Source organism: Nicotiana tabacum, chromosome 4 (assembly GCF_000715075.1).
Source record: "Nicotiana tabacum cultivar K326 chromosome 4, ASM71507v2, whole genome shotgun sequence".
Lineage (NCBI taxonomy): Eukaryota > Viridiplantae > Streptophyta > Magnoliopsida > Solanales > Solanaceae > Nicotiana > Nicotiana tabacum.
The window spans coordinates 57,979,151-58,003,365 of NC_134083.1; the positions used below are offsets into that span (position 1 = coordinate 57,979,151).

General features: G+C 37.4%; 2 protein-coding genes across 3 annotated transcripts; one reads left to right on the plus strand and one right to left on the minus strand.

Moving 5' to 3' along the window:
* The first annotated feature begins 6,369 nt into the window (after positions 1-6,369).
* On the plus strand, positions 6,370-13,327 carry LOC107770340 (rab GTPase-activating protein 22). Of its 2 annotated transcripts, none has more exons than XM_016589636.2 (5): positions 6,370-6,944; positions 8,828-8,963; positions 9,557-9,606; positions 11,291-11,344; positions 11,543-13,327. In XM_016589636.2, exons 1-5 carry the CDS (start codon positions 6,715-6,717, stop codon positions 12,768-12,770), a joined length of 1,698 nt encoding a protein of 565 aa, XP_016445122.1. In that variant the 5' UTR covers positions 6,370-6,714; the 3' UTR covers positions 12,771-13,327. The 2 variants fall into 2 exon arrangements, with proteins under 2 accessions (XP_016445122.1, XP_016445123.1); XM_016589637.2 differs by having other exon boundaries at positions 6,429-7,265.
* Positions 13,328-14,974: 1,647 nt separating this feature from the next.
* LOC107770339 (cytochrome b5) lies at positions 14,975-17,578 on the minus strand. Its single transcript, XM_016589635.2, has 4 exons — positions 17,438-17,578; positions 17,251-17,337; positions 15,734-15,800; positions 14,975-15,454 (listed from the first exon to the last, which is right to left on the minus strand). The coding sequence occupies exons 2-4, from the start codon at positions 17,335-17,337 to the stop codon at positions 15,204-15,206; spliced, it is 405 nt and encodes a 134-aa protein (XP_016445121.1). The 5' UTR covers positions 17,438-17,578; the 3' UTR covers positions 14,975-15,203.
* Positions 17,579-24,215: the final 6,637 nt, after the last annotated feature.

The window sequence follows — 24,215 nt, forward strand, 5'->3', positions numbered from 1 at the left end:
TAAAATCATGGATACATGCAACTTTAGTAAGATATAAAATAAAAGGTGACAATATTAATGCAAAACCATTAACATCTACTAGAATATCCCAAAACCCAGTGTCACAAGTATATGAGCATATACTAGGAAGTATAGTAATAATACAATATCTGTCTGGAATATAAAATAGACAGGATAACATAAATGAACATGATGGAGACTCTGCGTGCTGCGGATCGTATCGTGGGATGCAACTCACCTTAAAGTCCCATCAATAGTTGCGCCCTTGCGCCCAAATGAACATCAGAGATATATCTGCACAATAAGTGCAGAAGTATAGTATGAGTACGTAAATCAACACGTACCTAGTAAGTATCTAGCCTAACCCCAAAGAAGTAGTGACGAGGGGTCGATATTGACACTTACTAGTGGTCCAATAAATCAAATATAATAAGGTAGACAAGTATGAAACATGGTAAGTAAACAGTGAGAACATATATAGGCAAATAATACGGTCTACAACTGAACATTGAACACATAGTCCTCAATTATCAGATACCTCCTCAAATGGAATATGTGATGGTCATCACCAAATTAATGATCGCATCTCAAGTCAAGAAAACTCATAAGTACGTGGACTCCTTATCAAGTATTTTATATGATTCTGCCGAGGCGAGCGGCCCGATCCCATAAGAGTAAAGGCACGAATTCTTGTCTAGCGTACGACCAAATCCCATAATAGTAGCGCTGAGGCATTCATCCCAATCCCATAATCGAGTACACCGCCGAGGGTCGACCAGCACGAACCATAGATACATCTCGTAATACTGCCGAGGTGAAGAGCCCATATAATGATACTGTTGAGGCGATCAACCCGATCCCATAGGAATAGTGAAGACTTGATGGGTCACTGGCCCCACTCACGAATATACGTGTGAGTTTTGAAATTCAAGAAATTCTCCGGACAAATACATACAACACGGGAGAAGTCCGTAATAGGAAGTGAAATCTCTACTGCTAATAATATAGCTCTCCACACATCACGAATCGTAAGTCCTACACTTTATGCAAGTCTATTCTCATGCAAAATGTATATTAAAGCAATTCAACTGGCAATAATAACTCAAATATTATAATTAAAACATGGCATAAGTTTAAAACTACTCGAACCTAATCATGAATTTTAGCATACGCACGGACACTCGTCACCTCATATGCGTATATCCCCCACAACATGTAGCACATAGAAAATATAACACCTGCGGGGTAAATTTTCCCTCACAAGGTTAGACATGAGACTTACCTCGCTCCGAAGTTCCATAACCGGCTCCAACGCTTCCCTAACACCCCAAACCGATGTCCATCGATCCGAAACTAGTCAAACAATATGCAAACCAATAATATACTTCAATACTCATAATTTAACAATTCATAACAATCCCCAACTTCACTCAAAAAGTCAGCAAAGTTAGCAAAGTCAACCCCCAGCCCACGCACCCAGATTTCAAATTTTTTTGAAGATAAACATTACCTCTAACACCACACACTCAAATATATAATTTATTCCTAATTGTATGTCCAGTTTCGTGGTCAAATCCTGTAACGACCCGGCCGGTCGTTTCGAGAGTTATAACCCTGTTTTCCCTATTCTTACTTCTTTTTATGTTATTCAGCTATATTATGCTATATCGGGTTAGTTGGTTCGAGTCCGAAAGGAACTCGGGGTGAAATGAGACACTTAGTCTCATAATTAAAAATTTTAAGTTAGAAAAGTGGACCGGATATGGACCTATATGTAAACGACCTCGGATTTGAATTTTGATAATTCCAATAGATCCGTGTGGTAATTTTGGGCTTAGTAGCGTGTCCGGAATATTATTTGGAAGTCCGTAGAGGAATTAGGCTTGCAATGCCGAAAGTTTTATTTTCGAGAAGTTTGACCGGGGGTTGACTTTTGAATTTCGGGGTCGGAATCTGATTCTAAAAAATTGGAATACATCTGTTATGTCATTTAGGACTTGTGTGCAAAATTTGAGGTCAATCGGACGTGATTTGATAGGTTCCGGAGTTGTTTGTAAAAATTAGAAATTTCAAAGTTCATTAGGCTTGAATTGGGTGTAATTCATGGTTTTAGCGTTGTTTGAGGTTATTTGAGGATTCGACTAAGTTCGTATGATGTTTTAGGACTTGTTGGTATATTTGGTTGAGGTCCCGAGGGCCTCGGGTGAGTTTCGGATGGTTAACGGATCAAAAATTGAACTAGAACGGCTACTGCAATTTCCTTCTGTTGGAAATTGCTTCTGCCCAGAAATCGAGCCCAGATCGAGCTCAGGGTCGAGGTCCACAATTGAAGCCCAGATCGAGCTCAAGGTCGAGGGCCACGATCGAAGCCATGATCGAGCATAGAGTCGAGGGCCACGATCAAAGGCACGATCGAGCTCAAGGTCGAGGGCCACGATCGAAGCCCAGATCGAGCACAGAGTCAAGGGCCACGATCGAAGGCACGATCGAGCTCCGGATCGAGAATCAGGATCGAGGGGAAGGACCGAGGACCAGGATCGAGGACCTCAATCGAAGGCCAAGATCGAGGCAGAACCGAGGATGTCTGGGCAGAATTATAAAAATAGGGACTTCGTCCCATTTGCCATTTTTGACAAATTGGAGCTTGGGGAGAGGCGATTTTTGATATATTTTCAAGAAAAACTTGAGGTAAGTCCCTTGTGATCATTTCAACTCCATAATATTGAATTATCATCGAGTAATCCGACTAGATTACATGATTTTGAAGCGTAAATCAGAGATTGAAACTTAGAAATTTGGAAATTAGATTTGTAGATTTGAGGGTCGAGTTGAGGTCGGATTTTGATAAAATTGGTATGGGTAGACTCGTGGTTGAATGGGCTTTCGAATTTTGTAACTTTTTTCGGGTTCCGAGACGTGGGCTCCACATGCGAATTTTGAGCCAATTTCGGATTTTGGTCTAATTTTGAAACTTTTCTTGTGGAATTTATTCCATTAGCGTATATTGATGGTATTATACTGATTGTGAATAGATTTGGAGCATTTGGAGGCCGAGTCCAGAGGCAAGAGCATTGCGGGGTAGAGATTTGACCGGTTTGAGGTAAGTAACGATTGTAAATCTAGTCCTGAGGGTATGAAACCCCAACTTTTGTATCATTCTACTATTTTTAGTGACGCACATGCTAGGTGACGGGCGTGTGGGCGTGCACTGTTGGGGATTTGTGACTTGGTCCACTCCGTAGAAACTGTAAAGTTGCATACTTTGTTGAAACCATTGATACTTATATGATTTAGAAAGATTTTATGTAAATTGGACTGAATGCCATGTTTGGGCCTTGCGCCAATGCTGTTTGGACCCTTAGGGGCTATTTCGTATCATCCTCTCACTGTTTTCGATTGAAAAATCTATACTCAGTCATGTTTATACTTGTTTACTGCATAACTCAGTTTTATGACTCTATTTTGATGCATATAAATGTTTTGGGCCGAATGCCCTGTTTAACTGAAATACCCGAGTGGCTTGATTTGTGAGGATGAGTGTGGATCAGGGCTGCCCGCCTGTAACATACTTGTGACTGAGTGAGGCCGAGGGCCTGATTGGTGAGGATGAGTGTGGATCGGGGCTGCCCGCCTGCAGCATACTTTATTATTATCGCACGTGAGTTGTCCGTGCAGATTATAGCGCTTGGACTGAAGGAGCCCCTCCGGAGTCTGTACATACCCCCAGTGAGCGCAGGTACCTACTGAGTGCGAGTGTCGAGTGCTGAGTGCTGAGTCACTGGGAGGCAAGAGTGATTGTGAGGTATGCCCGAGTGGCAAGAGTGATTGTGAGGTATGCCCGAGTGGCAAGAGTGACTGTGAGGTATGCCCGAGTGGCACGAGTGACTGTGAGGTCTGCCCGAGTGGCTGTTTATGATTTCATCATTTTTTTCACCTTTGCATTGAGGCTTTGTTTGAAAAACTATTGGAAAATAAAAAATAATTTTTATTGGAACTGGGTTTAAACGAGATGTTTGATTCAAATCCTGATTTTTAAGAGCATGTGGTATTTTACTGAGATTTCCTGATATGAACGTTATATGCTTTATTTCTCGTCACTACTGCTCAATCTTTATTTGTTGTTGTTACTTACTGAGTTGGCGTACTCATGTTATTCCCTGCACCTTGTGTGCAGATCCAGGTGTGGCTGGATACGGTAGCGGTTATTGAGTGTTCTGGTTGCAGATTTTTTTGGAGATAGCAAGATAGCTGTTTGGCGATCGCAGCCCCTGCTCTTCTCCCTCTTATCTTCCTCTAGTAGTATTTAGCTATTTTTTTCAGGCTGAGTTAGCCTTGATATTATTAGACAGATTATAGTTGATGCTCATGACTAGTGACACCCCGATGTCGGGCTTTTCTTTTCCGCACTTCTGTTTTTCTTTGATTTGAACTCTTTAAATGGAGGTTTTTATGTTAAATAACCTTGAAATTATCTTTGAAATGAAAATATCGTTTTGTTTTGGAAATGAGTCGGCTTGCCTAGTTCCACGATAGGCGCCATTATGACAGGGGGTTAGTTCTGGGTCGTGACAGATCCGAAAATACCATTTTAAAGTTTTCTTCCAAATATTCCACAATTTCTATCAAATTCCATATTAAAATCCATATATGACCCATGTATTTAACTCTAAACAAGTAGGAATAATTTACCTTATAATATATGGAGAAAATGATCTTCAAGAATCATCCCAAATCGCCCCACATGAGCTCCAAGAACTTAAAAGTGAACAAATGAGTTGAAAATCCCAAAATTAGATATTTAATACACCTACTAGGTCTCCTTCTTCATGATCGTGGTCATTAGCCATGCGATCGCAGTTAACAAAAGTTCCAGCATCGTTTCCTTCATCGTGATCGCGGCCAAAATCCCGCGATCGCGATGTACAAATTGTGTTTTCTTCTTACAGACACCCTTTTGGTATAGTGGTCATAACTTTTTGTACAAAATTCTAAATGATAAACGGTATAATTTTCTGAAAACTAAATTCAAAGGGCTACAACTTTCATTTTTGGATTTTCCCCAAATTCCTTATAGATTACAAGATATAATCTCCCAAAGTCATACTACTGATATCAGAAATTTCCTCCGCGATCGCGATTCACAAAGGCATGGAATGCACTTTGCTCTTCGCGATCGCGACCAAGACCTCCGTGATCACGAAGAATACCCTTGACATCAGATAACAGCAGTTCAAAATGGTCTCAAAGTGGTCCGAAACCACCTCAAAACTCACCCGAGGTTCGAGGAACCACGCCCAATCATTCTAACAAGTTTATATACCATATGTAAACTTGTTCAAAGGCTCGTAATATAAATTACGACATCGAAACCAAGAATTAAAGTTCAATCTCAATTTCTTAAACTCTCTTAATTTTCAAACCTTCATCCTTCGCCAAACGCGTCCGAATCACACATAAACATTTCGGAATAACGTCAAATTTTGCGTATACATCACAAATCACAATACGAACCTATTCCAAGGCTCGGAATCCCAAACGGACATCAATAATATCAAAGTACACTTTAACTCGAACTTGAAAAATTCTAAAACCTTTAAAATGCCAACTTTTCACAATAAACGCCAAAATGCTCCCGGGCCATCCAATACTTAATCCGAACACACGCCCAAGTCCGAAATCATCATACGAACCTATTGAAACCTTCAAATCCCGATTCCTAGGCCGTTTACTAAAAAGTCAAACCTTGATCAACTCTTTCAACTTAAAGCTTCCGAATTGAGAATTTTCTTTCCAAATCAACTCCGAACTTCCCGAAAATCGAAACCGACCACACGTACAAGTCATTATACATGAAGTGAAGATAATCAAGGCCTCAAACCGCCGTACGACGCTCTAGAACTCAAAACGACATGCCGAGTCATTACACATTGTGCAAAATACATGACGAGAAAAACTATCCTAACTAGCAAAATTGAATATGGCTATTAACTAAATAAGATATTGATTGCCAACTAGGTGATGACAAATTTTAATAAAAATTGATTTAAATGAAATTATAATATCTTTGAAATTGAACTCATAAAATCTTTAATTGGAACTGAATTTGGAATTAGAAGTCTATATAAATTCATTTTAATCAATTATATTTAATTTTATTTTATAAGTGTAACTGAAGATCTACTTGCAACGCACATATATAAAAGTAATTAGTAGCTACGGAATATAATTAGCTAAATTATAACGACGCTCGATAATAAATCTATAAACAATAGTCATTTGTGAAAAATCCTCCATATTCAATTAACCCTTTTCCGCAATTAAAAAGCCCCAAAAAGTAACAAAAAAAAAGCAAAAGGCTAGAAGACAGAAGGGGGCAGTCCTCCGTGCAGTGCTCTCTCTATAACCCCACTACAAAAAAGAGAAATAAACAATCCCCACACATACAAAAACCCACTAGGATATTAGACTCCCCTCTCTCTCTCTCACACACACAGTGATATCAAAGAGAGCACACTTAAGAGAGACAAAGAAAGAGACTGATGAGAAGAACAAAACCAATGTGAAAACAAAAAAGAAAAAGAAAAAGAAAAAGAAAAAAAAAGCAGTTGAAGGGGGAAAGGAAAGGAAGGTTGAGTTGGTTATGGTGGAAAATCTAATCGGCACTGTACAGCAGCTCAGGGGTAGATTCGTGATTACAGATTCATATCAATCTCCATGCTCGTTCTCTTGTTCTTCACCTCCGTGTCCGGGGCTCCTACTAATGCTGTTGAATCAATCGGCACCAAAATCAGTAAGCTCGGTGGAGTATTCATCGGCGGCGTTGGCGGCGGAGGCAACGGTGGTGGTTTCTGGATGGACCGTCAACCTTCCAATGCCGGTATAGCTTTTGCGGTCACGGCCTTGGCCGGACTCGCCTTGGCCGCCGCCGTTTTCTACTCTACTAGGTAAAAACGCACAAATTTCAAAACATATTGTAACCAAAAAGAGAAAAAAAGGAAGAGTGTTATTTACACATCCGGACTCAATTTGAAACCCTAAAAATCTGTAGAGTAGATCTTCTTCTTCTTTTTTTTCACAGTTAAAACAGTGAGTCAGTTGTAGAAGTAGATGAGAGCTCTCAGACGAAGTCAGACTTCGTCGTCTTCAAATTCCTCTTCACCGTCTTCATCATCACCATCATCGTCATCGTCATCATCGTGGATTCATTTGAGATCAGTCCTATTCGTTGTTGCATCCTCACCAGCTTCTTCTTCTTCCTCTAATCGGTGAGTCTCTCTCCTATCCTAAAACTGCTTCGATCTGCTTCTTCTCAGTTTCTATAACTGTTCCATTTGATCATTCATCTGCCATTTTATATAAGCATACCTGTTTTTCAGATCTCGATCTGAGGTCCTCTTCTTTTGGCTAGGATGTGCCCCAGTGCTAAAGTTGAATCCTTCAGATCATTGCTCAATCTCAGTCCTGCTATGTCTGGAGGGTCCTTAGATTATTCGTTTTGCTGCTCTAATTGAGTCTAGATTTGATTTTTATGATTGGAGTTTTTGTTGTCAATGAACTGGATTTATTCTTTAGGCTATAAGCTTTGAACAAGTCATAGTAATTTTTTATATATATATTAGACAAGGTTGGAAACCGTCATTAATTGATATAATTTGTTTATTGGATGTATGCAGGCGATAGTTTAACTATCTGTCTGCTTACGTGATTAAACATTATGAAAGTTACAATTTTGTTGACCTCTTGCTAATTTCTCCTCCTCTTTTTTCCCAGTGACACAAGTAGGTTTCCATGTTTGAAGTTTCACAGAGTTTATGTGTTTATGAGGATAAATTAAGTGTGCTAATGAAATGGAAGCTGATATGATATGTAACCCTCTTCCTGTCTTCCATCTTTCCCAGGCTAGGGATGTTATATATTTATTTCTAGATTTTGGGGTGTGGGTTGGGGTGAAATTGCACTAGTTGAAGGGGAATTTCTGATGTAGTTAGTTTCTAGGCTTTGATGTGTTTTGAGTTTCTATGCCAGAGTCTCACTCTTTAAGTTACTGTCTGTGAAATTTGGATATTGTTTGGATTGGGTAGGCTCATTAACAGTGGGATTTAATGTTTAGCAGTGGTTCTAATCTTTCACCGTATGTTTTTGCTTATAATGATAGGTTGCGAATTTTTTCTTAGTTAAGTTGTGTTACTAAATGTTTACCATATTGTCCTGATTTAGCATGAAGATGCCACAACCCTGTAAGATTGAGAACCCCTTAAAGTAGCAAAAGAGTATGACTTCTCTTCCATTGCAGTCTCACCCCTAGATTCCACATGGTTTCTTAGTGAGATGTTATTTGGAGGCAATTAGGAGTGCTTTGTGTTTGGATATTCTGATTTGAAGAGTGAGTCATTAATAAGTCCCTATTCCTGCTGCCAAACCTCGCCTATCAAAGATAGTCTCACGGATAGATTATGTTATCTTTATTTAGCAGTAATAATATGTACTACTTTCTGGTTGAACACTAAATATCCTGCAACTTCTTCCTTCTTTCAAGTTGTTATAAGTTCATTACCTTCAGCGCATTGTTTTGTGGTTGTGGACTTGTGGTCCTGCCAGTTGTTTCTCGCTATAGTGGTTCACCTTTGCAAAACCCTTGTTTTCTAGAGTGAGTTTTGAAGTGATTGTGAAATTGCTAATCATGCTGAATATGAGTCTTGACAGATGGATGTAATTTGAGCTTCTGATGTTGTTACCCTGACACCTAACAAAAACAAAGATATAGTGTTACCTTGACGTGCGATTCTTGTTTACCAAAATGCTTATTCATGCTTATCATTCATTTCAGAGGTCATCTCAAATCACCATGGTCTCGTAGAAAAAGAAAACGTGCTCTTGCACCCCAACAGTGGAGAGGCTTTTTCACACCAGAAGGAAAACTTCGTGATGGTGGAGTTAAATTTCTAAAGAAAGTCCGAAGCGGAGTGAGTTTCTGCCCACCTTGAATTCTTAGGATTGCATCTTTCTTATCTCAATGTACACAAAGATTATCAAGGCAATCAAACATTAAAAGGTTTGTTTGAGAAGTTAGGAGTAGAAAGGAAGGCCTAAAAGAGGAACTAATAGAGAATGATTGGATTTCCCTTGCTTGGTTAAGGGAGTACATAAGATTGAGTTGAGGAAACCCATTTTTTCTTGTTTGGAATCCAAATAGACCATGAGAAGAAGTTATAGATTCCCCAACTTTCTTTATTTTTTACTCTAGACTTTTCTCCTCTCAAAAAGGGATGGAAAAGATTATCTCACTTCTTTTGGTTGATTAAGGGATAGTAGGAGATGGAGAAAGATCATTCTGTCTTGCTTGGTATCCAAAAAGAAAGTGTGAAAGAAAGTTGTGAATTACCCAACTTCCTTTCAAAATTTTCAGACTTCTCTATTCCAACAGTAACATGATCTTTTATGTGCCTAAAAACTTTTCACGACTGAAGAAGGCAATGAAAAGTTTTACCATCACCCTTTCCCTTCCTTGCTTTCCAAACAAGAGTATGTTGACTAATCTGTTGGCCCTTTCATGTAGGGTGTTGATCCAAGTATCAGGGCAGAGGTTTGGCCATTTCTGCTTGGGGTGTAAGTATTTCTTTCTCATGTAATAATTACCTTGTTAAGTTTGATGATGCGCTTGTTTTTTTGTCTCCTCTTTCCTTTGTTTAGCCGATTGTAGTTGCTTTAATTTCCACAAGAGATGGCACTGGAGTTCTATTTTCTAGATCAATAATAATTTATCATCTGAATATTTACTTCTTACTGACTGATAAAATCATCTCTTTACACTTCCCTTTAATTATATATTTAATAACTACCCCCATGTGCTTCATTCAGATGTAGTACCTGCTTCTAATGTGATGATGCTTGGGACCAGTACTCTCTCATACTCTGTCTATCTTTAAACACATCCTCTTGCTGGACCTCTAGTTATGCATGTTAGATTCACTGCCTCTGTCTCTATTATGCTACTAATTTTTTCTGTAGAAGATTGTTTCAAAATTATTCTCTGCTCTAGCAGTACTTCATTTCTTGGTGACAATTTAGGTTCTGGATCCTATTACCCTTACCATGTAGAACTACGCTTAGAATGGACAAATCCCTTATAAATGTTTTATTGTTTTTTAACTGTTTGAAGTGATGATGGGCAATGTTTCTAGATATTTTTAGTCCCATTTGGGAGCGCGATAGTTCCACATTAATATTTCCTGAATAGTACTCGCAGGAATAGTACTACTTAAAACTGTATATAATGTAGAGAAATTTTGTATCAAAACATCACATGTGTTTTTTTGTTGCACGTTATTTTTCAAATTTAGTTTTTAAATAACAAAGTAACCTGAAGCGGGAACTTAGTAGTTTGATTCGACAGATTGGGAAAGTGAATTGTAAAGACACTTAAATTTTTTGCCCAAATTCATTTTATTTAAAAAAAATTAGGCCCAAATCTGAGATTTTGCCTAACAAGTGCTTATTAGCCAAAATAAATCTATAAATTGCGAAATTTTTTGGAACATCTTTGATTATTTAGTCCAAATTAAATGTCATAGTTTATATTTGGGTTGATCTAAATCTTTGTCTATAATCCCCAGAAGGGATACTTTTTTCCTTGCACTTTCCAAAACTTTTTCACTATTCTATTATCAAAAAGGTATTTTAAGAAGTCAACATTATCTCTACTTCTAAGCCCACTTTTATTTGAAATAACAATTTTACCATATCTCGGGTTCGGGCCTTAGGAATGGAGTCCTCAATGGTAGGGAGAAACCCCCCATAGTGAGGTTTCTACTTTGCGAATCCGGATGAGTCAGGCCAGTTGGTTCGGAACAGCGGATGGTTAAACCGAAAATGAATTTTATCATTAACCAAAAAAAAGATAAAATTCAAATTCTTGAAAAAACCTATATCTATTGTTAGATCTACTTTCATTAAAAATATACATTGTTAATTTCAACATTTACTTTAATAGTCGTGTCTTAAGTCTAAATCAGATTAGATACCTATATGGAGAAGAAATGAGTACCTTTTTATGATAAAGCGCTTATTGTCTAATGTATCCCTCACCCAAATGGGGCCTTAGAGCAGTTCCCAGGCTTTTGCATCAGTGTAATTACTTTGCTCTGTCAAGTTCGGTGACAATGCAAACCTTGTGACGTTTCTTTATTTGTCAAAATGAGTTCCTGCAACCACAAATGGTTTTTTCCCTCTTTTTTTCCGACAGTGAGTGCTTTGGTTGTAGTAGATTGACTTACTTTATGTCTCTCTGCAGCTATGAGTTGAACAGCTCCAAAGAAGAAAGAGACTGTATAAGAAATCAGAAAAGGTAATATAACCAGATTCATTCTCCCTAGCCGAAAAAAGGACTGAGATGCAAGAAAACCCTTTATTTTTATCTTGTAAAAATGTAGAGGGTTCTGCGTGTAATCAGTTGACGGGTCATAGTTATCTGTGTGTTAATATTTGTTCCAACTACCTTTTAACTGCATGTTTCGTACTCCTTATAGTTGATCTGTGAGTGCAGGAGGGAATATGAGAGCCTTCGGAGAGATTGTCGCCGACTGCTGAAACGCAATGGAATTTCTAAACTGAAGGAAACTGGTGGAATGGGAAGCGATGGTGAAGGCAATATCACTGAAGGGATGGATTCCCCTGACTATGAAGATGTTGTTACTGCCCGGGAATCTCTCTCTAGTGAGGACAGGAGCCCATACATCGAGGATTCTGACAACCCCGGTGGTACAGATGAATTTTCCAGTTCCAAACGAGTGATGGAGCCAAATGATATCTCTGACTCTGAGTCATCAGACTCGGATTCCTCTGCAGATCCTGATATTAGTCAAACTGTCCCCTCCGCAGAAAGCATGGATGAGAGTACTGCTGAAGTTGCTGAAGTGACTTCTAAGGAGGACTCTTCTCCTTCAAAGACAGAAGTTTCTTCAAGGCCCTGTAGTGCAGAAGATTTTAATACATGGCAACGGATAATTCGGCTTGATGCAATTCGTGCTAATGCAGAGTGGATAGCATATTCCCCATCTCAAGCTGTAGTATCAGAGAGCAGGGCACACCGTTTTGCAGAGGCTGTTGGGTTGAAGGACTATGAACACCTAGAGCCCCCTAGGATCCTGCATGCTGCTCGGTTAGTCTCCATTCTTGAAGCCTATGCTCTATATGATCCTGAAATTGGCTATTGTCAGGGGATGAGCGATTTGCTTTCACCGATCATTACTGTAATGACAGAGGACCATGAAGCTTTTTGGTGCTTTGTTGGTTTCATGAAGAAGGCTCGGCATAACTTCAGGCTTGATGAAGTTGGAATCAGGAGGCAGCTAAACATTATCTCTAAGATCATCAAGCACAAGGATTCGCATCTCTATCGACACCTGGAGAAGCTCCAAGCAGAGGATTGCTTTTTTGTGTACAGGATGGTGGTAGTGCTTTTCAGGAGGGAATTAACTTTTGAGCAAACACTTTGCATATGGGAAGTAATGTGGGCAGACCAAGCGGCTATTAGGGCCGGGATTGGGAAGTCTGCCTGGAGTAGGATTAGGTTGCGTGCCCCACCAACAGATGATCTTTTGCTTTATGCAATTGCAGCATCTGTATTGCAACGGAGGAAACAGATCATAGAGAAGTATAGTAGCATGGATGAAATTTTAAGGGAGTGTCAGAGCATGGCTGGTCAACTGGATGTATGGAAGCTTTTAGATGATGCTCATGACTTGGTGGTCACTCTCCATGAGAAGATATAGACACCTTTGTTATGGTGCTTTGTCGGATATTACACTAATTTATTCTCGTTGCATTCTCGGAAGTTATTACGCAGGATGATGCTATTGAAATCTGCAGGCATCTCTGGTACACATGAAGAACTGCTCTACCTGAAGACAGTTTATGGCGAAGTACTGGCGCTGCATTCTTTTGGCTAAAAAACAGGCAAATGTCAAAAGAATCTGCACTTAGGAAATAACTTATGCGACTATATCCTACATGCAGGCTGCAAATGGTTGAACTTAGTGTAGCCATTCGCAGGTAGCCTGCAAATGGTTGAACTTGCGTACCATACTTGGTATTAAATTTTTAATTTGGTTCTATTGTTAATGCGCCTAAGGTGGCCTTTAGTCGAAGTATTTGTATGAATCTCCTATTGCCAACTTCCCCAGGAAAAGGGGGTTTGGTTGCAAGGAGTGTTCTCCCTGAACAAAGGGAGATGGGATTGTGAAAGAAAAGGCATTGTGGTTGATTTGCAGCTTTGACGAACTGGAAAATTTGGCTTCTTAATCATCAAAACAGTAGCTATATCTTAAAATATCTAAACTGTGCTTAAATGATGTTTTCCTATGATATAGCAAACAAAATTGCAGCTGCAGAATATTTCAGTTCTCTTGGGCTATTGCTGGCAGCTGTTCAAAAACATAACCGTGCCACAAAAGCTCTTAAATCAGCGTAATATTGCATTTCCTTTCACTATCTCCACAAGTATTACTTAAGATCAGGTGTCAATGGGCTCCAGAACGAACATGTTCCTACCTATATTATAAACCACACCCTTAAAGCTTCCCTGTCAACCAATAACAGTTTGATAAAATGAGCGTGGTTTCATCTTTCTAACAGTTAAAAGACTAGCGGAAACCTCAAACACACGTGTAATATGTATATCACTTGAGTCTTCAGAGACCAGAGAGCACTTGGCATCAAGGTCAAATCATGCTTGATTGGGATCCAAAGGAAAGCAAGGTCCAAATAACTCCTCCTTTAGATCTATTCTCTAAGGAGGAGGAAGATCACATGTGCAAGCTCGTAGTTAGGTCTCTCTTAGGAAGACAATGAATATATTTTAGACAGATTTACAATCCAGCATAACTGATGGTTTTTATGAAACAATGTTCATGCACCTATTATACAACATTACACATTATTATAAATTTGCATGATGTTATATACAAAAATTGTGTTCAGTCTTCGAGGAATTTTCAACTCACGAAAAACATCACCTAATAGCTCAAATATTCATCATAGCTTTAAATTTTAACCACAAATTAAAAATCACATCCCAACGAATTGCAATCATCAATTTTGTTAAAAATTTCAATAAAGCACAAAACCCAATTATGAGTTTTCAAGCTTTTAAAAGCCCCAACAATGGAGTCTTAATTTTTAATTTTAATTCACCCAACAATGTTTAAATGTATGATGATAAACATGAAATATCACTCTCACATCAATTTTAACACGTATCGTCTTAATACCCAGTTAATAGGTGAAAAGAAGTTTCAAATTATATACAAAATAGGCTAAACTAGGTTTTAAAAAAAATGAATATAGGCTAAAATTGGTACCTGTACTTCCCCTTAATTGAAAAGGCTCTGAAACCTGGTTTAAGTTGTGTGTTGGTTGTTTACCCCATTTCTTTTTGTCAATATTGGATACTGTAAGATCATGTCCTACAATTCGTTATTTTATATTGATAATCTTTCTAATACACTAATGAATAAAAACAAAACAAAAAATGTATGAGCTAATTCGATGAGTTTACTAAACTCGATTATTTCATCGGGTATATGCTACCTCTCACCAGCACAAGTATCTGATAACTCTACCATCCAAGGCTAATTACCTAATACACTTTTAAACCCGATATCTTATGGTTCTCCTCACTTCATTCACTACTTCTATTTTTGCCATTCTCGTAGCACTTGAAATTACAGCCAAAAGTCTTTTCCGCTTAATGCAAAAGGAGTTGTATATATAGCAAGAGAACAAAGCAGCTGAAATTTTAAGTTAGAGAAAAAAAATCTGTATCTGTAAGCACAATCGCTATAATTCGCAAAAAACGGGCAGGTACAACTTTTGCCATCTCCAAGGGCGCGAGCAAAAACAAAAATTTTACCCCAAAAAATCAGTAGGCTGGTTGCAACTAATTAACCAGTATAGAATAGAAGAACACACAGAAATCTAAAAATGGAAACGAGATAATCTCAAATATCAAAAAACACAAGCCAAAATCAAATCTAGTGTTTCCAATAGGCATCAGACAAAGCAGTTGCAAAGGACAGTACAAAATTGATGATCACATTCAGTTGTTGCAGCTCGATAATGAACTAAAACAAGATAAACCAAGTGTTCGTTCAACAACTACATAAATCAAGAATAAGCGGACTGATGCAAACTGGAATCCAAAAGAATTACTTCTCCTTGGTGTAGTGTCGTACTGCAAAGGCCAAGCCCAAGATCAAGAGGGGTACAAGGAACTGTAGAATTTTGATAATGAATTCTGGAGTCTTGTCCGGATTGTATGGGGCTTGTTGCGGTGGAATATATGCACGTTTTAGGGGAACTGTTGACACGTCGATATCCCCAATGTAATACTTATCCATCATCTCTCTAGCAGAATCACTGTGGCCAACATCTTCAAAGTCATTGGTTGCATCTTTCCCTGTTCAATAATAAACCAAAAATCAGTATTCATGCCACACGACACTCAGAAGCGACTCATGATTTGAAGGTCGGGGTGCACTTTTGGATTCAACCAAAATCTAGTTTGTATATATGGTGTCCACTACTAATATATTACATTTTCTAAAGACATATACATGTATACATGGAATTTTTGCCGAACTTTACGGGTGCCGATGACCTCTCTCCTCTCAGTATAGCATACGCCTCTGACGACACTTATGACCCAAATAAACTGAAGCGAGAGAAAAGGGATTACCAGTTGCTGAAAGCAAAACTTCATCACCACCAGGATGATCCTCCATGAATGGAGTTACATCATACACCTGAGAACAATTTGATATGCAGACATACATTAATATTCGTTTTAGGTAAGGAAAAACATAAAACTGTTGGACTCTTGAAGGAAAAGCATCTAGATGAGATATAAGTTGGTCTACACTGACATTTATAACACAGCTTGTGATGACAACTAGAGATACCGACACGTAACTGATGAACTGAGCATAAGAAGCTTAAGGAAAATAGTTCATTGTGGAATCTTAAAGTAGTCCCCAGATTTGAGTAACTTATTAAACAGCTGTTGATGACTAGTCGCTAACAATAATAACATAAAGCTAAAGGTATTTCATTATTTCAGATAATGAAATATACTTCTTCGCCTTCATTACAATATACACATTTCCGATTTACCCCAGGTCTTTTGCCATAAGTGTATTTCTACAAAGTTTTACCTCTTTCAGGGCACCGGAATTGAGAGACATTAAAACAGAAGAGATGCGTGGCTAAAACATGATTCATATGTTTAGGTATTCCCTTCAAGCCATAGAATTAGAAATGCCTGACCTTGATATCCTTAATATGCAAAGCATTCAACAGGAAACAGGTCTCGGAGCTCTAGGGGGTATATACACACAAAATGGATACTTATATTTAGGATTGAAATTAGGTATGAAGTGGTATCAAATAGAAAAAGCAAATTTATCCCACTCGTGTTTCAATTTTTTCAGGAAATACCTTCTTCACGGATACATCCGTGCCACAGAATATTAGTTGATAAACTAAGCTGACTCTCAAAACTTTTTTATACTAGTCTCTTCTTAAACGTAGCAAAACTAATGGGCAAAAACCAATTCACTGCTCAGCTTAGACCCAGAAGGGGGGAAATAAATAAATTAGCTGGCTTTTCTCTCAACTAAATGAATTCTACCTCCCTCCCCCTCGTTGTTCCACAGTTACAAACTTTTCTGCATCAAATCTCTAAGACAAATAACTACCCTTGTTTTCCTGGATAAAAAGACTGAAGCCTCAAAGTTTATTTCAACATCAGCTACCTAAATTACATCCATGTATATCATCAACATGACCTTCATAGATACGCGAAAAAAATTGTTACCACCGAACTCCTTCTTCAGTAGGAAAAGTCTAAGTTTAAAAGTTGGACATTTCAACTGAAAACCAATAGGCATAAAGGAGAATATGTTAGGAAACTCATCCTCCGAATCTGAACTTAAAACGGTCAATTAGAAAGATAAATGCTGAAGTTGCAAAGAAACAATTCAATAAGAACTGTAAAAAGCACTAATTAGATCGAAGCTATCACCGAAATTCCCAATATCAACGAATTCGATAATTCCAATGTCACGACACCCACTTGGCTACTACCACTCAGGTCTCTAACCAAAAAAACTTCTTAAGGAAAAAAAAAAAGCAAACAGATTGAAAGATTAGATAACCAAAAAGCCATAACCAAGAAGTGAAGAGAGAAGATGAAACCTTTCCATTGATAATAAGCCAGCAATCTTTGGTCTTGTTGTGTTTGGCAACCTCCTCAAATCCATGAACTTTCCCATCTGACGCCATCTGCACCCCACCGCAAAGATCAGATACATTAATTACTTCACAAAAACAATAGTAGTAATAATCAAAATCCATGAAATTCTACGCTTTTACGTATACTCACGAGAGAGAGAGGGTAGGGGGAGTTTCTTCAGATTCTCTTTCTCTCTCCGTTCGTGCATCAAACGCCTTTTGGAGTGTGCCGGTCCAACTACATGGTCAATATTATAGAAATCCAGATACGGAATTACCCTTGAAATCTATGGAAATTACGCCCATGTTGTTGGATTCCGGTCTTTGTTTTTCTTTTTCTAATATCTAAAATTTGGTGGTTGTTGGAAGACATTCAGGACCCAACAGACCTAATTTACCAAATTTGCTGAAATTGGTCAAACTTTAAGTAATTTTAAAAATAAGAATTAGCCAAAATAGCCGCCCACATTATCTTTAAACTAAAAAAAATCGATGGATGTATAATATACGTATAATTTATATATAATATATATATAATTATTTATAAATAATGTATAATCTATATATACCGGCTAGAAAAACTAAACATTGAATATGACCAGCTATTTGTGTAAAAATCCATTTTAAAAACTTAGATATATTTTTTTAAATAGGAAAGCTAAGGTCCCTTGTTTTGTTCTTTTTTTCAATCTTCTTATTTTTATTTGTTATGAAAAATCAAAATACAAAGTATATTAACCTTTCGAATCACTTTTACTTTTCCACTGTATTAAAAATATATTTTTATTTTTATTTGTCAAATTTTAACAAATTAAGAAAAAAAAATTCTTCTGATTTACCCTTATCATTAATTATTCATTTCATAAATTATTTTTTAACACTTCTCTAAATACGATCATTATCTATTACTATTTTTTAAGGGGCATGCAAAATTTAATCATGGACAATGAAAAATAAATGGAGAAAGTATCTTTACAATATCTTTAGTAACCAGTTGTTACTAACAACTCCTGTCGCTGAGTTGTCATTCAATTCTCACTAATAACTGTTTCCGAATGGGATTTGGCATGGGGTGAGAGAGAATAAAAGTTTTTATGGTATGTGGTTTGACTTTTGGGTATATCAGTGAAATTAATATCTCCCATTATATCCCACTAGATAAAAGGTTTTTTTTTTTTAATTTCTTCTCACTATCCGGTAATTAAAATTTTAAAATGCCTTTTGTTGACTACAAAATACGCATGAAAACTCAAGCTTGTGCTAGTATGACATCTTAGTTTGGACCTGAGGCAGCCGTCCATTTTGTTTTTACACCTTTATTTTCAAAAGGTTTAGTCAAAGTTGCTACACATATGCATAATTTATTAATATATCATATTTTAATTTTAAGTGAAATAGAGAAAGATTTCACTTCTCTTGGTGTAGACAATGGCATAAGATTTTATGAAGGTAGCCAGTTCTGACAATCAACAATGATTTAATACACTATTTTGGACATGTGGGGAAGACCAGTTAAAGAAAAATATAAGATGGATCGTTTTTAATGGAATTAGTTGGTTTACGGGAGTGTTAATTATGTAACATGTTGTTGTATACCAAAATATTATTCACTCCGTTTAATTTATGTGGTACTTTTTTTACGAAAATTAACTTGATTAATCTTTAAAATTTAATTTAATTAGATCAACTCAATATTTAAAATTAAATTTAAATATTCAAAATTATACAAAAAATATTCTACTCATGTCAAAAGAATAAAAAAATAAAATAAATGATAATTAAAATTTATATAATTAAATCTCGATCTGAGATATCTTTGGGAGTACCGTCAAACTTAGGACCCGTTTGGCCATAAATTTTGGTTTTATTTGGCAAACACATGTTTGGCCATAGATTTTGCCTACATTTTGGCAAAATCCCAAATCTCAAATCCCAAAATCAGCTCAATAGCTTATTTTGGGCCAAAATATCACTATTATATTTTTTAAAAATTACCCCAAACTTTTATATTTTATAAAAGAGCCCATCATTTTTTATTTTGTAACAATGTTGTTTCGTATTCTCGGTCACCTGATAGTGTATCATGTAGTTCATTATAAAAATGATAATTTTGTATCAAATTTATTTATGTTCAGGACTATGGTTTGCGATAATATAATGAATGTTATTGATAATGGTATTGTTGGGTATTTGTGATAATTTTTAGAACTTGTGGGTATAAGTCATGTTTCATATTTTTTTCAACATAAATTTGGAAAATATGTTTTGAAAACTGATGTCAAACACATTTTTATCTTCAAACCAAACTTCACCCAAACTAAAATTTTCAGAACAAATTTGGGAATATATGGCCAAACGCTAGCTTAAAGTGTGGGGCTATTTTCTGATCATTTTTTACCACCAACATATACGTCGGCTGTCACTATTGGCCTAGAAAAAGAGAAATGTCACCACTGGACTTCACATAACTTAATAATAACACGTGTTCTTCTGCTTAAATATTAGAGTCCTGAACCAAAATATGATTCTTTTGGACTCAAATAACTAAAATATGTGTGTGTGGGGGGAGGGGAGGGGGGGACTGGCGACCATAATATGTATAGCGCGACGTCCGTTAAGGTATAGCACGATGAAATACCGCGTTATATTTGAACTTAAATAGGCGGGAATGTATAGCGCCCTTATTTACCGCGCTATAGTATAACACGGTAAATAAGGGCGTTATACCTACATAAATACCATATTCTTCCCCCAAAACAGAACGCCCCCCCCCCTCCCTTTTTAACGAAAAAAAACTCGGGTGAAGCCCACCGATCCAACAAAGAGTGTAGATTCTCGGTCTCACAACGTATCTAAGGTGTTATCTCGTAGTGGGTTGCTTGTTTCGGCTCCAAATCACCAAATTTTCAACTTCCCAAAAAATTTAAATCGAGATATTCCGACTTATTTTTTGTTAAAATTCATGTATAAAAAATGTTTGTTAGTTGTTTTTACTATGTTATATGTTATTTCGTGATTGTTTTGCGATTAATTAATTAGTTATTTTTTATATGGATTATATTATTTGTGTGATAAAAAATTAGTAAAATAGAAAAATTGTCATTAGTTGTTAAAAAATGTTAATTAGTTAATTTTTACTTTGGTATATATTTTTTCGTGATTGTTTTGTGATTAAATTAATTTGTTATTTTTATCTGATTTAGATTAGTTATTTGCTAAAAGATTAGTAAAATAGATAAATTATTATTTTAGGAATAATTAATCTTATTTATATGTTATTGTTGTACATATATGAATATGTGACTTTAGTTCCCTGTAGTGATATCTTGTGCCCGTAATTTTAATGTAGTGCTCGTATTTGTAATGTAGTGCCCTTTTAGCGTAGTAAAATGTAGTGCCCTTTAGCGTAGTATCTTTGTAGCTATTGAAATTAATCATTTAATTATCTGTTAAATCCAAAAATATCTAAAAAGAAGTTGATAGTTCAAACACAAACTCTCTCGAATTCTAGACAACAGACGTAAGAAAATAATATTAGAAAATAATAATATTTGTCAAACTAAGTATAAAATAATAAACTAACATATAAAATAATAAAGTAACATATAAAATAAGAAACAAATATATAAAATAATAAACCAACATATAAAATAATAAACTGACACATAAAATAAGAAACAAATTAAATAATAAACAAACATATAAAATAGTAAACTAACATATAAAATATTAAAGTAACATATAAAAATATCGAATGTATCAACCTAATTAACAATATAGTAAAAATATCGAATAAATTTTAATATTAAAAATATTGTAATATATTTAAAGATGTTAAGCAATGAAAAAAAAAATACTTTAATTAATATTGTTTAGTTTACAGTAGTCGTCATGGAGGTTCCGCCTGTGTATCCCGAACCTGCATCGCTAGAGCTACTGTTGCTACAGGCCGAGCATATATCTTCGTACATATGGGAGGGGCAGTGTTTGGCCCAGACATTCCGTGTTAGACGGGTAGACGATATGTGGGACTTTCTTAGGGCCCACCCACTTCATCCCCGTATAGTCAGACGCCTTCAGAATATGGGTTTTTATAGGATCATAGAGATCGACCGGTTGCAGTTGGACTGGTCGTTGATCACGACTTTGATAGAGCGGTGGCGACCGGAGACACACACCTTTCATTTAATCATTGGAGAGGCTACTATCACGCTTCAGGACTTAGAGGTTTTGTATGGGTTGCCGGTTGATGGACATCATGTAGCTTACCCGGATGCTCTCAGAGAATAGATGGGATTGCAGTACCTGGAGATGTTGCAGCGGCTCACCGATTTCCAGCCAACAGAGGAGTCTGCATTGAGTAGGGACAGTCATTTGCAGTTGACGCCCGTTCGACTGCATCTGGAGGCGATGGATACGAACATTACATGTGATACACCGGATCTTCATATAGACTGGTACACGAGATTGTTGATGATACTTATGTTTGGTGGGGTATTGTTCCCGAACACTTGGGGAAACCTAGTGATCTTGAGATTTCTTCATCATCTTGAGCGGCTAGATGATTTACCTGGTTACAGCTAGGGTGCAGCTGTTCTAGGTTACTTGTATAAGCAGATGTGCCGGGCGAGCATGGGCACCCACCGAGACGTTGCGGGATTTTTGCCGCTGCTGCAGGCGAAAACATAGTCAATTATTTTCATGATTATAACATACATAGTAAAAATATACCTTAAATTTTACCTCCACATTATATATTAGGTTTGGGCCTGGGAGCAGTTCCTGCAGTTGCAGCCACCTCTACCACCCATCGCTCTGGATGTACCACCTCCACCGTTTCTCCCTTTAGCTAGGAGGTGGGTTGATAGGCGAAGCTACGGACGCGAGGTCGAGGCTCGACATAATCTCCCATATTGCAGGGATTTGTTGGATTTGCTGGAGGGCACGCAAGTACATATATACTTAAGTTTACTTGTCATGGCTTTATATGTGTTGCGTTTACTCACGATTTATATTTTTACTTAATAGTTCATATGGAGGCTATACAACGACGAGCTAATAGTTGGTCCTTTGAGATGCTTATATGCGTTCTGATATGGAGCTCCGGTGAAGAAACCCCTTTGTTCCAATAGAGTAAGCATGGCATTAGTTATTTGAAAATTGCCCGCCCGAATCTGGGGCGGGACTATTGCACTTGCGTAGCCTTCATTGGGAAACACCCGGTGTGCTGCCCTTGGAGGAGGTGGGGGAGGGTTTGGAACGTTGTCATGAGGCGGGCGACCTCTTCTTTGTACTTGAGGTTCAAGATGAACCTCATCCACTTCATTTTCATCTACCTCCTCCCCCTGAGGAATATGTCCGAGGACCTCGTTAAGAGCTAGTTGGTACCTAAAAGCAATTGACACACAAAAAATAGAAAAACGAAAGGAAAGAAAAACAGAACACATAAATAGTTAGATATATAGCTAAGACGGTCTAACTCCCCTGCAATGGCGCCAAAAATTGATCGGGTCTAAGCCTGCACTACTATTGAATAGCGAGGATGGTCGATGCAGTTTTACCCAACAAGGCCGGGATCGAATCCACAGGGAGTTAATTGATTTTAAATTAGGTTTATATCTAAGTCTATATGCGTGTTTTGTTCCTAATTATGCTTCCACACATTGTGGTTTTAATTCTACTTCTAATTCTATTCTATTGTATGCAATGATTAAAGTTAAGTACAATATTTTTGATATTAGTTTTCAAGTGTTTAAAAGGACTAGGGTAGTGACTTCCGCCTAGGTGGACATCTAACGAGTAGCAAGAATCTAGGGCAAGCTTGATTAATTTGGGGTCGTAATATAGCTATCACACCCAAGTACTCACTTTATATCTCTCAATAGTTTGAGTGATTTTGCCCAATTTGGCTTTCTCAAGTCCAAATGGGTATTCATGCAAGTCATGTGATATTAGCTCAAGTCGGGTATTACTATCTCTAGGTTTAACCCTTTAATTGGGTCTATCAATTTCTTGAGTTCACCCCAATTCCTTGTTAGCCTAGTTTTCCTAGACTTAATCCCTCTTTCTCAAGAAGAGACCAAGTCATAAAGGCATAAATCAATGTTTGCAACCACTAATTCTACAATTCTAGCAAGAACTAGGCTAAATATCACTAACCCATAAATATTTAAGCCCTAAAATTCAGTACCCATTAAATATCCACACTAGGGTTAGGTCACAACCCTAGCTATGGGTCTAGCTACTCATAGCAATAGCAGAAATCAAAGATAAAAAGAAGATAAAATTCATAATACTAGATTAAAATATGAAAATCTAATGTTATAAGGTGAATCTAATACAAAATTGCCCAAAAGGGATGTTCCAGCCGTCTCACGTGCTCAGCAAATACACAACATAACCTAAAAATGACAAAACGTTCTATTTATACTAAGTTGGAATTTCCAGACAAAAATGCCCCTGCGGAGGTTATGCGGCCGCATAATTCTGACCGCGCCCACACTCCTGCTTTAGCGGTCGCATAATTCTGATCGCGGTCCGCGTTCTTCACTTCTGGATCTGGGTTTAGCGGACCGCGTAATTTCCAACGCGGTCGCATAGGAGACTTCCGCGGCCGCATAATCTTGACGCGGACCGCACTTCTTATTTTTGCTTAAAATGTAAGCTCTCTGAACTTTAGCAACCGCGGTCCGCGTAATTCCAATCGCGGCCGCGCAGGGACTTTCGCGGCCGCACCTTTTTTACGCGGTCCGCTTTCATGTTTTAGCCCAAAAATCCATCTCTATGAATCTTCCTTTCGCAGACCTCAAAATAGTGCTCGCAACCACATAATATTTGTGCGGTCCGCGTTTCACATCTTTTGGCCCAGTCTTGATTTTTGTTCAAGTTTTGACTCATTTATGGGTTAATTATGACTCTTTGGCTCATTT

What these genes read in the sequence shown, in the direction of transcription:
- LOC107770339 (XM_016589635.2), bottom strand. Translation starts at nt 17,337, where the DNA reads ATGGCGTCAGATGGGAAAGTTCATGGATTTGAGGAGGTTGCCAAACAC. An exon ending in GGCTTATTATCAATGGAAAG is followed by an intron (nt 15,801 to 17,250) that starts GTTTCATCTTCT and finishes AATTGTTCTCAG; the next exon opens with GTGTATGATGTAACTCCATT. An exon ending in AGTTTTGCTTTCAGCAACTG is followed by an intron (nt 15,455 to 15,733) that starts GTAATCCCTTTT and finishes ATTATTGAACAG; the next exon opens with GGAAAGATGCAACCAATGAC.
- LOC107770340 (XM_016589636.2), top strand. Translation starts at nt 6,715, where the DNA reads ATGCTCGTTCTCTTGTTCTTCACCTCCGTGTCCGGGGCTCCTACTAAT. An exon ending in TAAAGAAAGTCCGAAGCGGA is followed by an intron (nt 8,964 to 9,556) that starts GTGAGTTTCTGC and finishes CCTTTCATGTAG; the next exon opens with GGTGTTGATCCAAGTATCAG. An exon ending in TGTATAAGAAATCAGAAAAG is followed by an intron (nt 11,345 to 11,542) that starts GTAATATAACCA and finishes CTGTGAGTGCAG; the next exon opens with GAGGGAATATGAGAGCCTTC.